This window comes from Aquila chrysaetos, chromosome 19, assembly GCF_900496995.4.
Source record: "Aquila chrysaetos chrysaetos chromosome 19, bAquChr1.4, whole genome shotgun sequence".
Taxonomy (NCBI): domain Eukaryota; kingdom Metazoa; phylum Chordata; class Aves; order Accipitriformes; family Accipitridae; genus Aquila; species Aquila chrysaetos.
Window position 1 is genome coordinate 23,663,924 of NC_044022.1, and position 20,523 is coordinate 23,684,446.

A 20,523-nucleotide genomic window follows, 5' to 3' on the forward strand; every position below is an offset into this window, starting at 1 on the left:
CGATTAGGAAAAGCACGGGCCGACACCAGGCTTATCCCCCCCAGAGAGAGACCCAGGAGGACAGGAGAGCGGCAGACGGTCCCTGAAATCCACAGCACACCGTCCCCAGGCCACGCTGCCGCTGAGGAGGGCGGCCTCTCCCCTCACACCGCTCCCAGAAGCGCTCCCCGGGCCGGGTGAGGAGCAGGGCTGCAGCCTGGCCTGGCTGAGAGCCCAGCCGCCATCGCCTTTTCCCCCCAGAGGCTTCGGCCTGGCCCGTCCCCAGCTTCCTTCACGCAATGGAGCCCAGCTGGGGCTCCTGAGGCAGAAGAGGCAGCCACAGCGCAGCCGAGGTCCCAAAAAGCAGCAGGATCTCGTTACCCCCCGGTACACGGGATCCCGTCCCCCCCGTGCCCTGCTTGGCGCCATAAACCCACCCCGGCCGCCGCCTCCCTCCGCACCCAACGCCGCGAACTACATTTCCCAGCGGCCCGTGCGCCCGGGGCGGCCGGAAAAGGCAGCCCTTCGGGGAGGGAGGGGCCTGGGCGCTTCTCCTTTCCGATTGGCTCGCTGGGGCAGACCCCCGGCGGCCATTGGATGAGGAGGTCACGTGAGGCGGCGGGAGGCGCGTCGCCTCACGGGAGTCGCGTCGCCTCACGGGAGGCGTGTGGAGAGCGGGCCGGGAGCGGAGCGGGATGAGGCCCGGCCGCTGAAGGGAGCAGGCCCGTTCGGCCTCCGCCAATGCTGGGGCCACGGGGGGGATGGCAGGCCCTCCGTCGCTGCGTCTCCTTGCCTCGGGCGCAGCGGGAGGTGCGGCTGCGGGTCCGGGAGGCGCTGGGGGCCCGGGAACCGGCTGGCGAGGTTAAAGTGCAGGTGTGTGGCCGGGAGGTCGGGGTGTGCCTGGGAACGAGCCCACCCAGAGCCTTAACGGAAGGGAGAGGAGCTGGAGTGGCGTGGCCCGCGCCGGTTTCACTGCCTGTGCTTCAGGGAGAAAAGCTAAAACCTCTGCAGCACGTTTTACTAAAGGGACGAGTCTCCTTTACAGTCTCTGGAGCCAGCTCTGGCTGTATTTCTTCAGTTTGCCGTTGTTCGATCAGATACAACGTTTTGAAGATACTTGGCACGTGCAGGGAAAGGCTGTTACTGTGATGGGTTGTACTGAAACATGCTCTTTACGGTTTTGGTTTTGTGGCCCATTTGGTTTGGGAGAGTGAACCACTGCCTCTGTGCTGATGTTTTTAAAGCTTTGCTTTAGGTCTTGTTCCCCATCTAGGTTTATAGCAGTGTCAGGTGGAGCCAACAATAACAGTTTCATTGATGTTCATGTCCAGCTCCTGTTGTGAACCAAGGCAGACCGAGATAAATGGACTTTTTAGCAATGGCGCTCTTTCCCTTTCCTTAGCACAGGGTTGTGTGTCCCCCTGTTTTCTGGTGTTCCCAGCTGACGGAGCGGATGCATAGTCCTTGTTTTAGTGCAAGGCCCTTGGCTAGAACTGTGTAGTTGTCAGTATTTCTGGATGAATCTGTAAAGAACTGGGGTGCTTGGCAACAGTCTTAAACTAAACTGAAAGATGGTAGATATAGATTTATAAGGAAGAAATTCTTTACAATGAGAGTGGTGAGGCACCGGCAAAGGTTGCCCAGAGAGGTTGTGGATGCCCCATCCTTGGAAGTGTTCAAGGTCAGGTTGGATGGGGCTTTGAGCAACCTGGTCTGGTGAAAGATGTCCGTGCCCACGGCAGGGGGGTTGGACTAGATGATCTTTGAAGGTCTCTTCCAACCCAAATTATCCTATGATTCTACTGACCCAAAAACCAGTTTGTAGCACACAGATATTCCTGCACACACATAGATGAAGCCTAATAGGGTAGGAAGAAGCTCCTCCAATATAGGTGCTTTTCAGCTGTAGTTTTATGAATAATGCAAGCTGGAATAAACTGATGCTAAAATTGGCAATACTGCCTTTTTTTTGCCCCAGGTCCTTGCTGCATTGTTGCTCTTCCCCTGTGCTAGCAAAAACGTTTTTCGTATTAAACTGTATTGGGGAACTGAACTGGCTTAAAACCAGTCTTATGGCCCGGTTATTGGAATGTGCAGTCTGGTCTGAGTCAGGATTGGCACTCGCTACATGTTGCTTCTGGTAAGGTGTGAAGTCAAAACACTGCTGCCACAGCCTCTGCTGCTCCAATACAAGTCTGTGGGTATGCTCTTATTTCCTGTTGCAGGATGCAAAACCCATCTCCTTATTTAACAGATCCCAAAACAGCCTGATGAGGTAGAAAAGAAAGCTCTTGAGAATGTTTCTTTATTCAGGGGTTTTGTGTGTTTCGTTAAGGAGCTCTTAGTTCTTGCATTGAAAGGCCTGTCTGAGATTGTGAGGCTGGAGCAAAAGGCAAAGTTTCTTTAATGGTTACGTTCATGGCTTTAAAATCTTCCATAGTTCTTGTATGCAGTTGTCCTCTTTGTTTTATACAAGCCTGTCTAATGCCTTGTCTGTGTTAGTAGACATGTTGTAGTTTTAAGAATGCTTTACTTTTGGTACTGTTTAATTCTTGAATTTGTTCAGTCTACACAACAGAAGTAGATGGATTCGCATTGGTTTGTCTGGTATAAAATCCCTAATGCACTTGTGCAGTCTGAAGCCATTAGAACTGCTTGGGCACTTTGAGTTAAGCAAAAGACAAAACTGTTTGGAAAAGAGGCAGTTTGGTTGTTTAATCGGCACTGTTTTCAGTTGTTCTCTACAGTATTATTATAAAGTGAACTGGAAGCTCCCCAGTGGATAGTTTTGCTTTTAAGGGCAGCTTTGACTCAACTCTTGTGAGCTGGGGAGCAAGTAAGGGAGTTGTATTTTGGATGCTATTACATTTGCTTGGTGCCTTGGTACTGACTTAAATTTAAATTTCTTTTTAAAGGAAATGTTATTTCTCATTGAAAAACTCGAATTAAGACATTAGCCTGACATCTATATGGTCTGTTCTGCTGTTACAAAGAACCGCTGTGTTACTGTTTTAATTCTTCTAGTCAAACTGGACAAGAACACTGCTAGATTTTTTTCTTAATATTTTTTTCCCCCCGTGGGGTTGGTGTACTAGTCTTGATTTGGAGGTGTAAGGAGAAATACCCAAGGCATTAACTTTTATTTTTGTTTTGCATGAATATGTAATTTTTCACTTGAATCTGAATTGGCTGCAGCATCATTGTTTTAGCAGTCCAATGGCTTAGGGCATGTAAACAACTAGTGAACAAATTTCAGTTGGAACCTTCCTACAGGTGATACGGCAACAAAAATTGGTAATAAGAATCATCAAAACAGTCTTGAGTGTGTTATCATAAAGAACTATGCATTACAGGTCTCTCCTGTTTCAGTAAGAAGCGTTTTGAAGGGACAACGCTAATAAGAATATGTACTTTGCTAAAATGCTTTTCATCTTCAGAGCACTTTGCCATTTTCTGTGTTCTCAGCTCCCCAGAGATGCAGGTAGATCTTAGTTATCCCTGCCGTACTCAGGAGGAGAGTTGATATCTCTGCCTAAGGATTTGTTTCTCTTTGCTTTGAAGTCAGTAGAAAACCTGACACTGACTTTTTTTAAATTATTTTTTATTTTTGTGGCCCCTAAAGAAATATTTCCTTTGATTTCAATAAGAAGTTGAAATAGGCCTGAAGTAGCATGTCCAGCTCAGCTGCAAGGAAGAGCATGACTACACAGAGTAAATGCCAAAAAATAACAAATTTCTTTTTCTTTAACCCCTAGGGCTGGGTCCGCTCTGTCCGATCCCAGAAGGAAGTTTTGTTCCTGCATATAAACGATGGGAGTTCTCTGGAAAACCTCCAGGTGGTTGCTGATCCCAGCCTGGAAAATAGGTTGGTCAGTTTGAGATACCTGGAGAAATACCTGTGTTGACCAGTGCTTGGAGGGGTCTGCTTAGGCCTCCTTTACTGTGCCAGTGACTCACCAGCAGCTGGCACCTGGCCACAGGGAAGGCACTACTGCAGTCTGGGGTCTCTGGATGTGTTTTTAGGATGGAGACTGTCTGACTACTCTCTCTCCACTAGCTGAGGCCTTGTAGTTCAGTTGCTTGTCCTGTGAGATTAATTTGGACCCTGTTTTCTTAATAGCTGTTAGCAGTGTGGGCATTCTGGACTACTGTCGTACTTGCTTGGAAATCACACAACGTAGCTGGGGATAACTGTCCCCAGGTTTTGGAGAGTGCTGTTGCTCTTCCTATAACAACATCAGTGCTGGCTTGGTAGGCATACCCCCTAGATAGGCATGCCTGTTCTGTTATAATAAAATAATGCACTTGTTTTACAGCTTCATTATGTTTGTTACTCTAAATTGTTCTTTGGGCTAGGGTTGGGAGTTCTGGGATGATCTAGGAACCTTCTGCATGTAACTTGATTTCTAAAAATTTTTTTGAATTATTTTTCTTTCTGTAAGCCTGGTTTGTCCTCACCAAGAGCCCCTTCTAATAAAAGGCTGTCTCTTTTCCCCTCACTTGTCCAACAGTCCTGTCTTGTCCTAAATTCTTCTGTAGCTTTGTGAATCTATTCACATTCCCACCTATGTGTTTAATAATTTTTCATTTCATCAGTTAAGCCCTATGGCTACAGTATCTCTTGTGATCTCAAGTGGTCCAGCTAAATTAACAGGAATCTCTGTTCTGAATGTAATTGACTTTGTATCAGCGCCGAGTTAAGCTGCTGTTTTTTCTTGGTTTCTTAGAGATCTGACTTTTGGAAGCGCAGTAGAAGTGCAAGGGAAACTGGTCAAAAGTCCTCATAGGATGCAAAACATGGAGCTGAAAGCTGAAACCATCCGTGTGGTGGGACCTTGTGATACTTGGGTATGTCACTGCAGCAGGAGTCCAACTGATAGGACAGCTTTGGAAATGAATTTCAAAAGGTCCAAGTATCCAGCAAAGCACGCTTCAAACTGTATTTTCTTTAAGTCTGAGTGGTCCTGCAGGCTTTGATTTGTCAGCTGTGTCTATAGGGTACATCAAAGGAGAAACATGGGATCACCATGAAAGCTGTCCTCTGGGACAGAGCTGTTTCTACGTGGAAACTGTCCCACCTTGAAGCACTTACCTGTGCCAGGTGGTTCACCTGGTAAGTCTGGCTGGGATACGAATTGGAGAAGCAATGGGACTGGCAAAACACTCCACGTTGTGCCGGTGGAAGAACCATATCTGCCACAGGCATGTTTGGAACCGGCTTGCTGTTGAAGCAGTGAGATGAACAGCTGGCTTTCAAGGTGGCTCAACATCAAAAAGGTGGAGCGTTTCAGAGCGCTACTACCTTCTCTTGTGTTCACGGCTCTTGCTCTGCTGTAAGCATTATAAAATCCACAAAATGACTAGAAAAGATACGCAAAAGTGTCTAGTTCTCTGCTCTGTAATGATGATTGAATTTTAGTAGGCAGGGATGGTGTTCCATGAATAGCAATAAAGCTACATTGACTCCAAGTTCTCATCCTCTTATTTTTCTTTTTTTCTTTCCTTGTTGTTTTTAGTCATTCCCTCTGAAAACGAAGGAGAGGCACCCGCTGGAGTATGTCCGACAGTTCCCTCACCTGCGATGCAGAAACAACACACTCGGCTCCCTCTTGAGAATCCGCAGTGAAGCCACTGCAGCCATCCACTCATTCTTCCAGGTAGTCCCTTCTGTACCGAGCCTTATGTGTAAAATGTTCCCCCAGTTTGGCTTCACAGGAGCACGTTAGGAGGGAGGGAGGGAGCGAGCTTGATGTCTCAGCTGCAGGGCATGGATTTTGGACACAGTGGGGTTTTTTCCAGGCCTGGGTCTGGCTGAGGCCTTGGCCAGACTGTTGCTTATGATCAGGTTAGCGCATCTGTGGTCTTGTTAGCGTCTTTCCACCCATTTCCTGTTAGTTATTTTATCCCTTTCACTAAGTTGCAATGTAATTGCCTGCGAGTGTGTGTGGTCTGTGGAACACAAAATAATGGAGTTGTTTAACCCATCCTCAGCAGTGACCTTATGGTCCTTGGACGGAAGCCTCCTCCCACAATGAAAAATCTGTGGTGCAGGAAGACTACTGATGAACTGGCTTAGAGCTTCATGTTTTATTCTCAGTTCTTACCTTTCTATTACTGTGTTACAAGTCTGGGTGGATGCTGTTAGCTGAGATGAGGAGACTCCTGTTTCAATGCATTTCAAACTGATGGGTGGGAAGCACCTGTATTTTATGAATGTGTCACTCAAGTTGTGGGCGTGGTACAGCCTTTGTGCAGGTGGTGGGGGCAGTGAATTAACTCTAATTACAGATGCCCTGTAGAGTCCGTGTGATTCTTTGCATGAGTAGATAAAGGTAGCAAGTCCTCTAGTGCACCTGAGCCCTTTCTTTTAAAGCCATTCATTGAAATAAACATGTTTAGATAAACTGGCTTTAGTTTGAGTAGAATCATATTTAGAGCATTCTGATTACAAAATTCATGTGTAGTAATTAGCATGGCCCAAAGAACAGGTCAGTATTGTTGAGATTGAATTTCTGGTCCCAGGTATGCTGGTACTTGTTGCCTGCAGTGGCAATGAAGGCTTGCTTGCTCTAGGAGTTATCTCCTATAACCTAGAGTTATGCGTATGGAATACACGGTATTTAAAAGATTATTATTTTTTTTTTTTAAAGAGCGTAATAGAAATGCTTTGTCAGTTAAAGCTGCTGTTGATGTTAGCGTTGTGCCGGCTTGTAAGACAGAACCCAACTCTGTTGGGAATCAGTCTTTTCTGGCGTCGAGCCGCTAGATGGCATTGCCTACAACAATTTGTGATTTCAAACACGGACACAAAGGCTTTACTTCTCCAAATTAATTCCAGCTCAGACTCTGACATACCTTCCTGTTTAAAATGCTCAAGAGCTGAGCAGTATTAAAAAATATAAAGTATCATTAATTTAGCAGCAGCAGCTACACTCAAGTTATTTTTAGAGGGATCAGGGAGATTTGGTCCCAGACCTGATATCTGCGAATGCTTATGTCATGACTCTCCTAGCACCAGGAACATCTGTGGTTTGCTCCATTCCTCATGGAAGGAAAGCAGTCTTTTTAAATTGCCACCTACATGATCCCAAGCATGTTGGAATTTCTGACTTGACAATGCCAGAACATAGATTAACTAGAAAGTGTAATTGCAGTGTTTTCACTCTGCAAAGCTGTAAAGAGCTTAATGGGGAAAGAAAATAAGTGGGGTTTTTTTTAATACATGCTTGAAATTATCTAGACTCTCTGTAACTTTACAAACTTTTCTCGTTTTTTAGCCTATTCATTTCCAGCAGTAAATGACTAATGCCAAATGACTTCTGGATTTGGTTTGGATGTTGAAGGCTAAAATGTTACCTTTAAATCATCTCCTGAGTATCGTGGTCCATATGGGATAGGAACATTGTTCCTAGGCACAATAAAATAGTTGCAGTGTGAACAGCAACCTCCACTTTGCACATTAACTAACTACCAGGTTTGTCAGAGACAGTAATGTGACTTGCAGTCTTTTAGGAGCTTTTATAAGGGGAACTATCCAAGAGCTTTTTATGGGATTCTCATCTTTCAGACCTGTGCAGTTCATTCCTTTCCAAAGCATGTAAAGGGTCTTCTGTGTGAAATGTGCTTCTTTACAGCAATTGTTACCACAGTATGAGGAATTTAGGCAATTTTCCAAAATCTCATGTAGGGTTGGGAGGCCACATGACCAGCAGCTCTGTGGACTACGCATGGGATTGTGGCAGAAACCTGCATTTTGTATTGGTAGGCTGAAACTACCCTCCCCAGGCAAAGCAAGTAGTTCTGGCTCCAAAACTTGTGTGTAGTAACTGGATCTCAGTAAGAAGCTCCTGCCAGGTACTTGGCAAGCTGAGGTCTTTGCACCTGTAACCAAGGTAGCCTAGAGCTGACTGCAGGGGCTTTGGTCCCTCTGGGTCGTGTTATGGTACTTCCACAAAATGCATTGGATGTCTGTATGAACTCTTTGGTCAAAATTAATTTTAGTTTGTTTCTCAGTATGGGCAGTAAATACTGCTCCTGTCTTCCTAGCCTTTTAACTAGCTGGTGATAAGGACCTGGACCTGTCATGTGAATGGTTGATTTGTATTTTGGTAAAAGCTGTGAAACTAAGCTTTTAGAAACATTTGCTTTTTAATCTTTTTTTTTTTTAATTAGTGTTATGTGTAAATAGACAATGGGTTATGCTACATCATTGTAGCATGTATCATGGTAATGCAGGCACACCCTGATTTTAGAAGGGTTCCCTTTGTGCTAGATGTTACAGTGATGCAAGAGAAAACAAATCCTTTGTTCACAGCTGAAATCAGCTAGTACCAGATTCTTGTTTGCCTTGGCATGCACAGGTATGATCTCTGTGCTCCACCAGTGATCTCTGTAGTGAGACTAAGTTAGGAAGGTAACAGTAGAGTTCTGTTCCAGGTTTTGCCTCTAACATGCTGTATGCGGTTGTCTGGGGTCTGCTTGATGTACCCATCCACTGAAAACTGGGTTGCAGCTGGCTTAAAAGTGGCTGCACTGTAGAGAAATCCAGGGAATAGGGGCTCTTTTTTTATACAGCCTTCCTGGTTTCGGAGGCCTCTGCTGGGTCTATGAACTATTACAGGAATGGGTAATTCTCCAGGTACCTAGAATATGACGAAGCCAGGGTATACCCTGTCTCTTAAAATCAGTTTGACTTCAATATCTCGGAAGATGCAAGGTGGGACTGACGTTTTCATGGTGGTTGGGTGTTTTTAAAGCCTCTCTCCCATGCAGCGTGTGATTTCTGTGATCTAACGCACTCGATCATTTCTCTTAGTGGAGAACACTAAGAGAGTGTCCTCTGCCTAACCACCATCTTCCAGAAGCTGGAAGAAGCTGAAGTATTGAGGCTGTAGGGGTGAAAATGCCCAAAAATATAAAAATACCAGAGGAGGTGAGAAGAAAGGGCAATGATGTGGAGATGGGCAGTTGCAAAAACCCATAGTATCTTTAGGAAATATGGAAGAAAAGCACAAGTAGTAAACATTGATTTGTAAATCATGCTAGCATTTAGTTAGTCCTCTCTCCATGTAGGGTAGAAGTTGTTTAAAAGTACATATGCTGTCCTGGTTGGGGGCTAATAGCTGAGTTATGATATGTACTGGTTGACGTTATCCTTGAAGTTGATGTTTGATATCTTTAGCTACTTAACTTTAGTGTTCTGTCTGTTCCAGGATAATGGCTACGTGCATATTCATACCCCCATAATTACATCAAATGACTGTGAAGGTGCTGGGGAACTCTTTCAAATTGAGGTAAGTTGGTTGCATAAAGTTTGTTTTGATTTTTGCTTGCAGAGCAATTCTGGAGTCATTGAAGGTTAGAGGAAATGTTTATCTTTACAAAACCTTTCCTTTATGTACTTCTATGATTATTTTTTTAATATAGCAGTCCTTTGCTTCAACTAATAATTTAGTGTTAAACAGGTGCCTTACTTTTTTTTTTATTGCTGTTTTGTGCATTAATCACCACCTTTTGTACTGATGAGGTTTTTCTATCCCTGATGCTGTGGAAAAGTTTACAAAGAACAACACAGGGAAGTGGAACATCTTAGTAAACAGAAAGATGTGATCATAAGTGCCCAAGAGATGGGGTGGGACATTCAGGACAGCCTACTACATGCAAATATTTCTTAGCTTTGAAATTAAAAATATAATTTACCATGAGATAACTCCTTTTCACCTGTATATATGTTGCTCCTTACAAGCTACTCCTGTTTTATGTTGGAATTCTCCCCCAACATTGCCAAGTCTCCCCACCCATCCACCAAATTACTGTCACAATCTATCATTATATGAAGTACTTCACATTTTGGGTCAAAACCTCCTATGAAACTTAAATACAGCTATAACCACTAAGATCTTCCCCACAGATTTCTCATGATTCCTAACCACCACATCCATGAATCATAAGAAATTCCATCTGCCTTTTATACTTCTGTATATGAAATTAACTCTTCTCTCAAACAATTACATCCATTGCCACTTACGCTTATTGGCTCCAGCCTTGCTGGTGAATCATCTGTAAGCAAAAGAATAATTGTTGAGGTAGCAGTTGCTTGCTGCAGGATCATGTCTTCCACTCTCTGCACAGCCTCATGACAAAAAGCCTCTGTGTACTGGTTCTTCAGGATCTCAAGGTCTAACCTGTGCTACTAGTGATTCCCTTCCAGACCAGTACATGTGGCTCAGCTTTTTGCTTGCTGGGACAATAGAGTTGATTAGCTAAACTAAATTGTTCCTGTTTAATTGAGATCCCTTAATGCTACCAAAGGTTTGTTCCAGGCTGTTGCATGCAAATTAAGATGTGAAAACAAGTGACACTTAATGATGAGAACATTATACAGTTTGCAGCTGTACAGTGTATTACGTCTTTGGTACAAATTGTATCCACTTGAAAGCTGTAGAGGATGCAGGACTACAGCGTAGGTGGCTGGTAGTAACAGAAGCACTGATGCAAATGTTGATTGAGGTGCTAAATTGTGAGTCTGAAACTTGTATAAACTGAATCTTAACTAAATGCGTAGTTCAAGGCAAATCTCTTGCTCTCTCTCCAGTGTGATTGCTTAGGTGTAAATAATACCTGTCTTGGAGAAATGTAGTGACAGCTGTGCTTGAAAGGTGTGGAGTAAGTGCTGAGTCAGATTCCATTAAATGGCCTGTGCCACAAAGAAAGGGCTTCAGAAACCCACTTGCTGCTGGGAAGTGGGAAGTTCTCCCTGATTTCCTCTTTCTTCTTCAAGTACTAGTTCATTGTCTGGCCTAATTTAGGGCTGCATTTTGTTTCTGCAAAGCTCTGTTCGGAATTGGTATTGGCTAGCAGAGATCTAAGACCACTTGCTATCCTACTGTGACCACTTCATTCCACTGGAGCAGTGACACTGTTTCTTGACAGTGGAAATCTGGGGAAGATTAAACCTGCATTGGGCCATGTATGTGAGGCTGTCAGACATAAAAATAAGGGTGACAGGAAGGGTGTCAGACATAAGGGTGTGGTATTTGCAGCAAAGCCTAGAATCTCTACATGCATTTAATCAAATGAACCATCAAGACATTCCCCGACTGCTGTATTCAGTCACTTTTTAAACTAGCCCTTAATTCACTGCTTGGACAGGCCAAGGGAGAAAATAAATTCCTGTTCCTCTTATATTTGAGCAGTAGCCAAGAATTATGATGATGGGAATCAGTGAAAGCAACCTGCATATTAGATTCTTCAATTTAAAAAATGTTTAAATCCTGTACTTAAAGTTTTAAGACCTATCCTCCAGTTGCAACAAGAACATAAATTGGTGGCCTATTGCTCCTGAATCTGTAGTAGTTACAATACACCTGCAGCTTACAGGTTGTTTTTTCTGCCTTTTTTGGGTTTTTTAGCTCCCTTGGGCGGTGCATAAAACTGATAATCTCACCAGTTAGCTGTCCCTCTGTTAGTGGCATAAGTTGAAAACTTTGGTTGAGTAGCCTTTAGGACCCAATTTAGAGGCTGCTTTTGCACCTACTGTGAACCGTTGCCTTTTAATAGCTGTCTTCTCCTGAAGACACAATTTTAATACTCTGACTGATGTCTGATGGCTGCTCAGGCCTGTGCGTTCTTTGGAAATGGTGGAAAGTGAAGAGAGTAGGAATCTGTTTTTACGTGAGACTTGAAGAGATGGGGGAAGAAGTGTCTTGAGTTAGAAGGAAAAGGCTTTTTGACGGCATGTGATCTTTGATTCCTAGACCTCTTAATCCTGTAGGATTTGTGTTTGTTTATATGTTCAGCTTCCTCATTATCTTTGTTTGGGTTTGGGTATACTGATTAGTCTGTACATAGCTTTGGCTGGGATGTTCTCATACCAGGACTTGGGATGGGGGAGAATCTCTTCCCTCTCTGCTGGGCAAATCAGTTCAGCTAAATATTTTAAAAATTAAGTACTGTAACAGTAAAAAGAGGGCGGTAAAGAGAGGAGATTTTAAAAAATAAATAAATCACAAGATGGTAAGAACTCCAGAGAAGTCTTTTGCAGCTGAGACCTTCTACACCTGAAAAATGTAGGTTTGAAGAGAAATTTGAAGAGAAGCTGCCAGAAGTGTGAAAACAGCCAGGCAGACCCTAACCCACATGGAGAACATCAGCAATACCAACTTGTGGATTTCTGCACCTTTGATGGTGTCTGCCTTTGGTGGAACTCTGGAGTGGGGAAGAATCTTGCTTGTGCTGCCTTCTTTAAAGTAAACTTACTGAAAACACCAAAAGAGCTTTGAATATTGAAAGCTGGGTTTTAGTAGAACACAAAGTAGGACGAGGTAATTCTTGAAATAGCGGGAATGCAGATCAGCAGGGTGAGGTGGCGTTTTTTATTTTATTTTAATTTAATCTGACAATAATTCCTCTGTACCAGCAGTCTTAGCACTTCAGGGCAGATCCTTTCTCGCTTTTTTCTTTTTTTCTTCTGAAGTCTAAAATTCTTAGCAGCTTTGTATGTTGCAAGAAAATTTACCCAGTCCCCTTCTGGGTCTGCTTCCTAGGAAATCTGCCTTTCTTTTGTCTTTGTGACCCGGCATGTCTGTTCCCTGCTATTTTCAGTAGCCTCCCACTCTGTCTGCAGTGTTGAAGGCTCCCTGCTTTCTGGGTCTCTTGCTCTCTCTTTTCCACTTTGCTCCCTGGAAAGTTTCCTTGTTTGACTGTCCTCAGCTGCTGTGGAGAAGTTAGAGGCTCCTCTACACTCTGGAAAAGTCTTTCTGGCCTGGGACACTCCAGCTGGTGTGATGAGGCCCTGGACAGCCGCTTTCCCTGCTGCCCAGCTGCAGCCTTTTAGGACTCGGCATGCAGTCAGTTGCAAAGCACAACAGCTCCATTGACATTCACAGCTCTTTAAAGTAGATCTCATGTGTTTTGTATTGCCTGTGGCCTTATTCCTTCCTGGGGACCTTGCTCTATATGTAAGGAGCACTGCACTCTACCTTTTGGCTCCAGTGGAAGTAATGTGTGCTCTGTATCAGGCTTGTCTCTTCCCACACACATATCTCATTGCATCTGGGTGTTGTTTGGCTGAACCCAGGGTCTGAATCAGGCTATTTTCATTATTTGAAAGGGTACTTAACTGTAAACCTGAAGAACCATCCAGGTATTCTTCTCTAAAATGTATCCAGAGATTGTATAGTGTTTGGCTTTTGGGCTTTTTTTGCCCCCTGCTCACAGGAGTGAATGTAAAAGTTTCTAGATCCCTGAAGGGTACAAGTTCATGGTTGTGCCTACTGTGGCGCCAGAAATATGTGCCTGCTGCTGAAGATGCAGAAACTTACTCCTACTCTTCCTTTGGTACTGCTGAAAAATAGCCTTGTCAGCGCCAAGGAAGGCTGGGATCTGCTGCGGAGAATCACACTTAAATGCAACAGTATTAGTGTCTGTCAGGTGTTTTCCCCTTTAGAGATACATCGCGATATGGGAGGCGGCCAGTCACTGGGAGACTGGGACTTCAGAGAGGTGCTCAGCAGGGATCAGGGTAAGCTGGAACTGAGCTGAGGGAGGGCTTGCGCTTGCATTTTCTAGCTCTCCCAGTTTCTGCTCGTTTCTACCTGGTTCATCCCTGCGTGTAATTCCAGTCCATATTTATGAGATGTTTCTCTCAGCAGAACCAGCTGCTATTGCCCAATGCAAGTCCAACTGATCAGAATTAGGACTGGATTTGCAAGGAGGACTTCTCGGAAGTTACAAATTTTGCAGTGGTTGTCTAAAAAGGAAAACCCAATTGTTTATAATGGGACATCACAGAGGGCAGGTCTGGATTAAAGATGTGGTGCTGTGAAGCTTCAGCAGCATGGTGTTGTGGGCCTGGGCTAGAGCTACAGCAGTGATTTCTATGAGCTTTTCAAGTCTTCTCTGATCCTTTCATGCATTTGGCTTGCACAGAGTGAAAGACAGAATCAAACGGTTTATACTCTCCTGAAGCTAATTGCCTCAAGTAAAAGTTAATATAAGACTGACATCAAAGGGAATAATTTTAAATTAAATCATTAGACATTTGAGGAGATGGAGAACAAAACAAGTACTAAATCCAGTTGTTCTCGTATTTAGAATGAGAATAAAAAGCCTTTGATGTTGACGTTGAATCCTAGTATGTTTATAGCACATTTACTCCAAGACACCAAGATGTTTCATGCAGGTTCCCCCTCCTTCTTTCCCCATTGTAATTTGTGTAGTTTTCGACTAGGGAATGGAGAGAACTTGAAAGCAAACACGTTATTCCTCTCTAATCTTTTATCAAGTAGGTATTTGGGGGTTGGGAAGTGGGAGGAAAGTCCATCTAATTGAAATAAAAGCAGCACAATGTTGTGGCTTCGTTTTGCTAGTCATGGACATGAAAAACAATCTCACTCCATGTCAGCAGTGGAGGGATAGCATCACCTATTATTTATTATTTGTCTTCTACCAGCGGCTATGAGGCTGAACATAAATCGGGGGCATAGGCACTTGAAAACATTGGCCTGATCTTGTTCTTGAATGTGTAAACTGGAGGAACCACCTCTAGTGGGTTAGTCAATATTTGGACATGTGAAATGTAAAGTTGCTAATTAGGGGATACCTCCTTGCTGAAGGGGTCCCTTCTGAAGGAAAAGGGAGGCATTTCCTTTTCCCCGTGTAGCAATTGGATTGACTTTTGCAGCTCACAACACCTGTTCATCAAGCTTTGTGTCTCAAAATGAGGGAGAGGAAGTGGGCAGCTGTGGAGAGGTGAGGTGATCGGATGGTGATGGGGGAGTAAAAGTTTATCTAAATATTGCTATGTTTGCTCTTCACCTTCTGTTGGAAGCCATCCAGGAGCTGCTCACAATGCAGACGTGCATCTCAGGATCTCTCAGTGGCCTCTCAAACTGGCTGCAGGTTTTTGTAAGTCCAGTTGAGCTGTAGGCTTTCTCACACTCTTCCTCCAGTCACTTACTGTTGTGTCTATTTTCCCTTTGCCTCCCTGAGATTACATCTGATTTGGAGGATGAAAAATGACACAAAGTCATTATAAATAAACGAAGCCCCAGCTCCTGGAGACAGCTGTATCCTGTTTGTGGATTTGGGGGGAAGTGTTGAGATTTCATGGCTGATTTCTTCTGTTCTTTTCCTGCTTCCAGTCTGTCTCTTTCTCGTTGTTTAGAAGTTGCATCCTACAGGATTAGGTGGGATTTTTCGCTGGTGGAACAAGGAATGTAGCTGAACTAAGCTTGCAGTAGGAGAAACTAGAGTGGTATGTGGTTCATCTCTTTAGTGTTCTGGCCATGGCTCTGGGGCTGTGGTATGTGGGTGTTTGTATGTTTATTAATATCCTTATTGTTTTTGAGCAAATACTCTGGGTTTATTTGAAGAAAACAATAGGGGCCTGCTTCTGCATCCTTGGGTTTTGTTGTCTGGTTTTTTTAGAACTGCAAAACCTATGAAACAAAGGAAGCAGTCCTGGGGTTACAGCCACAAATTGTCTTATTTTCCTTGATCTCTGTGGAGCAAGGCAAGCTTGCTCTTTTCTTTAGTGTGATGCTGTGAAGAGATAAAACTGCCTTGTGATCTGAGGTCTTTGGCAGTCTCTGTTTTATCTTTGCGATGAGCAGTAGAGCTTTTTGAGAACAAAAGCAACACCTTCCGACTCATTGAGAAAAATGGCAGGTTGTAGAATATCAAAGGCTGGGAAACAAGCCTGAGCCTAGCAACCTCCCTGTGACAAAGCAAGTTGGGGAGTAGGGTGACTGGAGGCAGTGGCATACTTAGCTGAGCTAGCAACACTTAGCATAACTCCTAGGAACTACACTTTGAAAAGTGAGTATTTCAAACTTATCTCAGAAGAAAGTATTAGTTTGGAAGTAAATGTAGATTAGCTTCGAAGTTTCTTTCTGTCTTTCTGCTGAACCTTTGACTCCTCCAAAGCTTAGGGATGACATTGAAATATAGAAAATGCTGAAACAAAAATCTCATTCATCTTCATGTGTTTTCTTTAAAGTCACAGAATTGTGACCTCTAGAGATCATCTAATCCATCTCACCATGCTCAGTCAGGGTCAGCTGAACTGCTGAGTTTTTAATATCTCCCCAGATGGAGACTTCATGGCATCTCTGGGCAACCTGTTCTAGTGTTTGAGCACCCTCACAGTAAATAAAAAAAGTGTATTCTTGTTTTCAAATGAAATTTTGTGTGTCTTTTTTAAAATCTGTGAATCTGTGCCCACTGCCTTTTGTCCTCTCAGTGAGCACAGCTGAGATGAGTCTGGTTCCTTCTTCCTTCCCTTCCATCAGGTATTTATACACAAGGATAAGATCCCCCCTGAGCCTTCTCTTCTCCATGCTGAACAGTCCCAGCTTTCTCAGCCTCTCCACATATGAAAGATGCTTCAGTCCATTAGTCATCTTTGTGGCCCTTTACTGGACTCACTCCAGTATGTGCATGTCTCTCTTGTACTGGGAAAGCTGAGCACTTCACCCAGCGATCTTGGTGAGTCACCAGCGCTGTGCAGAGGGAAGGGATCCCCTCCCTTGACCTGCTGGCAGTGCTCTGCCTAACACAGCCCAGGAGGCTGGTGATTTTCTTTGCCACGAGGGCTCCTTGTTGTCTTATGGTCAGTTTGGTGTCTGCCAGGGAAATGGTGAAGCACAGTTCTTATGCTCAAATGACTTTTAAAGCGCTCACCACGGAGATCTTGTAATTTTTCTTTTGTGCCTGCCTGTAAATTAAAAAACCAAAAACATACCATCATTTTAATGGGGCTTTTTTTTTTTTTGAGCATTTTTATAATGAAACACTGAACTTGCTGAATTTTCCATTACTTGTAGTTTTTCATGCTTAAAATGTCTGGTGACCTGAAAAATATGCAAAAGCTGAAATGAAACATCATTTGTTTTCCAGTGCCCATATAATATGTAAGATGTGATTTTTCCAACTCCATATTGTTTCGGTTCTGCTTTTTTTGAAGACTGAGTAACAAGTCTTTAGAGGATATTATATTCCTTTTTTTTTCTGATTACTGTTTTTCTTTTTGCAATGGAAACAAATTCATTTGCCCATGAAAGGGAAGTAACACTGGTTTTAGAAGTCTTTGCTAAAAGGCAGTGCACCTGACATGGAAAATACTCCTCCATTTTCTCATCAGACTTAACTGAATTTTGAAGGCAATGCTGTCTGAAGCTTCAAACTTCCAAATGATAGAGATTCTTCCCTTCCCCCTCACTGTTCATCTTGGTAGGAAAGAGTGAAAATCAATACGTATATTTGGAGACTGGGTTAATAGGCTGGCATCTTTTTCTTATGTTGCTGGGCAAAATGTTCTTTAACAGATGTTCCAGAGGGATTTTAATTTTGTATGTCTGCATTTCCCAGAAACATGGGATATGGTTTTTCCACCTGCTCCCAAACTCCTAGGTAGCCAGAGCCCTTAGCTGTATACGTGATACTTTACTGGCGAGCCAAAAATCAGAGGCTACTCTAGAAAATCTGCATTTCTATCATTCTTGTTCTCAGACTTGCTTGTAAAATGGTGAATATGTCCTTTCTGACATTTTATTTTACATTTTGTTACCTCCTTCCTTTCTACAATGTCATTCCTAATTCAGCTCATCCATGTTTAAACAGGTAAGTTACACAATTCTTTTATTTGAGTAAAATTTAGAGCTCCTGACATACCCACATACAAAGTCAAGAGGTGAGAAGTGAAGAGCCTCATATTCTTTTAGCTTTGTATGAACTCTGTGCTGCCCACAATGTTTTGGGCAAACAGTCAAACTCCATGAAGCTGTGTCATCTTACTGAGTTACTTCCCGCTCAGCTGACCTGATATAACTAATTGCTGGGGATCCAATTTACTATCCCTGTTAGTTTGAGAAATGTATGAAAGAACTGCATATCCTTCCTCTGTGCTGACATGTCCAAGCTTTGCTGGTGACACTGGAGGTATGTGACACAGTTCACGAACTTGTTCTGCAAGTTGTTGTGATACCTACAACCCATATTCTCAAAAGTCACTAAAAGTAGAGATGGGAGCTGTGGTGTTTCCCACTTAAAGTATGGCTTTTCACTACATAGACCTATTATTTGCATCAGACCCCTAGAAAGAGAAGTCCCCAAGAATCCTTTATCTTGGAGGCTTTTCTTAATGTGTCTTGCTTGAATAGGATTTAGAGCCCATTAGGAGTCTGAGGAAAGATGGGAAGTGTTGTCTTACAACTTACCACACTGTTGGATTCCATCTCAGCAGTGTTTGGGTTCAATCTCATGGAATTTCTTAAGAGAAAAAAAGGGAAAACAAGCCAGGAGTTTTTTATTCAAACACCAGTAGTCTGATTTCTTGCTCATTTTTTGACTTACAGACATCAAATGAGGCAAGGGAACCTGCAGAAAAGACCCATTTCTTCAATGTGCCTGCCTTCCTGACAGTTTCTGGCCAGCTCCATTTGGAAGTGATGGCGGGGTGAGCAAAACAAGGAATTTTTGGCTTGACCTGTGAGATCTTCTCAGTTGTTAATTTTGCTCCATTGGTGTCTCTTAGGTATCTGCCACGTGTGCCAGAAACGAACTGAGCAGCAGTGGCTGGGTGATGGTGTGAGGCACCAGCCTAGGCAGGGGAAAATTAGAGTGCTTTTTAATTCTGGTCTGTGAACTAATTTTAAATAGTAGGAGTCTCCTTCTGCTTGCCATGGATTGGAAATATTGGATGGAGACATAATCTTTATGGGAATGACTGTAGGTTGTTGCTAGTAATTGTAATACCTTAAGTGTCTCTTTTTTGTTCACATCTGGCATGTCTCAGCAAGAAAATCTTTTTCATTTTAGCTATCATGTTCCTTTCCTCTTTTCCTCTTTTTTTCCCCAAGCTTCCTTTTTCTGTCTCCTTCAGTCTTCCTGTTGTGTTTCTTCCTTCTGTCAATTCTCATTTTTCCTGTTTTATGGCTTTTGCACTTGATGCTTTGTCATAAAATAGAATCATAGAATGGTTTGGGTTGGAAGGGACCTTTAAAGGTCTAGTCCAACCCCCCTGCCGTGAGCAGGGACATCTTCAACTAGATCAGGTTGCTCAGAGCCCCGTCCAACCTGACCATGAATGTTTCCAGGGATGGGGCATCGACCGCCTCTCTGGGCAACCTGGGCCAGTGTTTCACCACCCTCATTGTGAAAAATGTCTTCCTTATATCTAGTCTTTGTTCATTCTAGCCACTAAAGTGATCACAGTCAAAGAGTTAACACTGACTTTGATTAAAAAAAAAAAAAAATTATCCTTAGGCTTTTAGTGTTAATGTTTCACTGAGATTGTTAGGGGTGAAAGTGTCAGTCTGTCAGAGAGACAGTTCCCTTTGATTAGGGTGTTTGGTCCTCATCTGCACTGAATTTTCCCAATAAATTAACTAAATCAGTACATTAAACAAATGGAGTCAAATCAGCGCAATCCGTTATTTGAAGGTACAGTTTTCTGAGCATTTGCAGTGTGGCTTCTCCTCAGATGTGGTATTTCAGCCAAATCGCTACTTGCCAGCTGAATGGCTGATAAAGCCTGTCAGAGACCAGATCTCAGGCAGGTAGCACTGCAGTTGTTTGCCACTTGCCAAGGGGTTCGTCGTACACTTGTAGTGACTTTAAAATCACTTCTAAAGTGATTAGTTACTGTCCAGTGGAAATCTCCGGAAGATGAGAGGGATAAAATCCTAGCTTTAGAAAATCTGAACTTGGAAGATCTGCCTTTTCATGTGGAGGTTCTGACAAGTATTTCTAATAGTAAGACTCTTTGCTGTCCATGCCTCATATCCAGTGTTGAGAACAAGTGGTTTTTATTTAATCACTGTTGCACAGTTTAATTGGCTGCTGGTAAATAGCTGTAGTGAAATTGTTCAAAGGGCAAGTTTTGCGTATATATCAAAAGGTATAAATTTCTTCAGAAAGCAGTTTTCTGCCTGGCTTGTTCTCTCTGAGAGACACTGTCTCTTCTCAGACCACCTAGACAGCTGTGGTCTGCTGAAATACTCAAGCTAAAGGGTCTCGATGGGCAGGATGTTTCTCATGTGGTGCCCTGGCTGCTGTGACTGAAGCACAGGTCACTTGGCAGGCAAAGGCTGATGTGTCATCTCAGATATTAGCTGGGGAAAGCTAATGAGGAAGAGGCTTGTTTAACTGTAGGATTGGTGGAGCTTTTGCATCCCTGAAAGAAGATGGGACGACATGCATTTGTACGTGTTGGACTTAATTGACTGTCATGTGTTGTGACCTTTTTTGAAAGACGTAATTCCACAAATCAAATAAGTATGGATTGTAATGATTAACTTGAAGTACAATCTCACTCTCTTACATCAGTCTGTTCCCTTTAAATAGTACATAGCCTGCTCTGGGATGGAGTAGAAAGCTAAACTGGGCAGATGCGAGACCTCTCTGGTAAATATTTTTTTCCATTGGTAGCACTCAGGTGCACCTTGCTCTCTAAGGATGGGTAAAAAAATCAATGCTCGTCAGCATGCAGTACGTTACATTACAGCTTCATGTTCCTGTTTTACAGTAGCGTGTTGTTCTTAC

General features: G+C 43.3%; 1 protein-coding gene across 3 annotated transcripts in view; it reads left to right on the forward strand.

Annotated features, from left to right (window-relative positions):
* Nucleotides 1-619: 619 nt before the first annotated feature.
* NARS2 (asparaginyl-tRNA synthetase 2, mitochondrial) overlaps nt 620-20,523 on the forward strand; it is a 52,735-nt gene continuing 32,831 nt past the window's right edge. For 2 of the 3 annotated variants that reach the window (XM_030042351.2, XM_030042352.2), the window contains exons 1-6: nt 620-852; nt 3,735-3,844; nt 4,707-4,827; nt 5,496-5,636; nt 9,192-9,272; nt 18,336-18,436. In XM_030042351.2, coding sequence (XP_029898211.1) covers nt 721-852; nt 3,735-3,844; nt 4,707-4,827; nt 5,496-5,636; nt 9,192-9,272; nt 18,336-18,436 — 686 coding nt within the window. In that variant the 5' untranslated portion in view covers nt 620-720. Of the gene's footprint in view, nt 853-3,734; nt 3,845-4,706; nt 4,828-5,495; nt 5,637-9,191; nt 9,273-18,335; nt 18,437-20,332; nt 20,386-20,523 lie in introns of all 3 variants that reach the window. The other variant, XM_030042354.2, reaches the window with a different exon arrangement.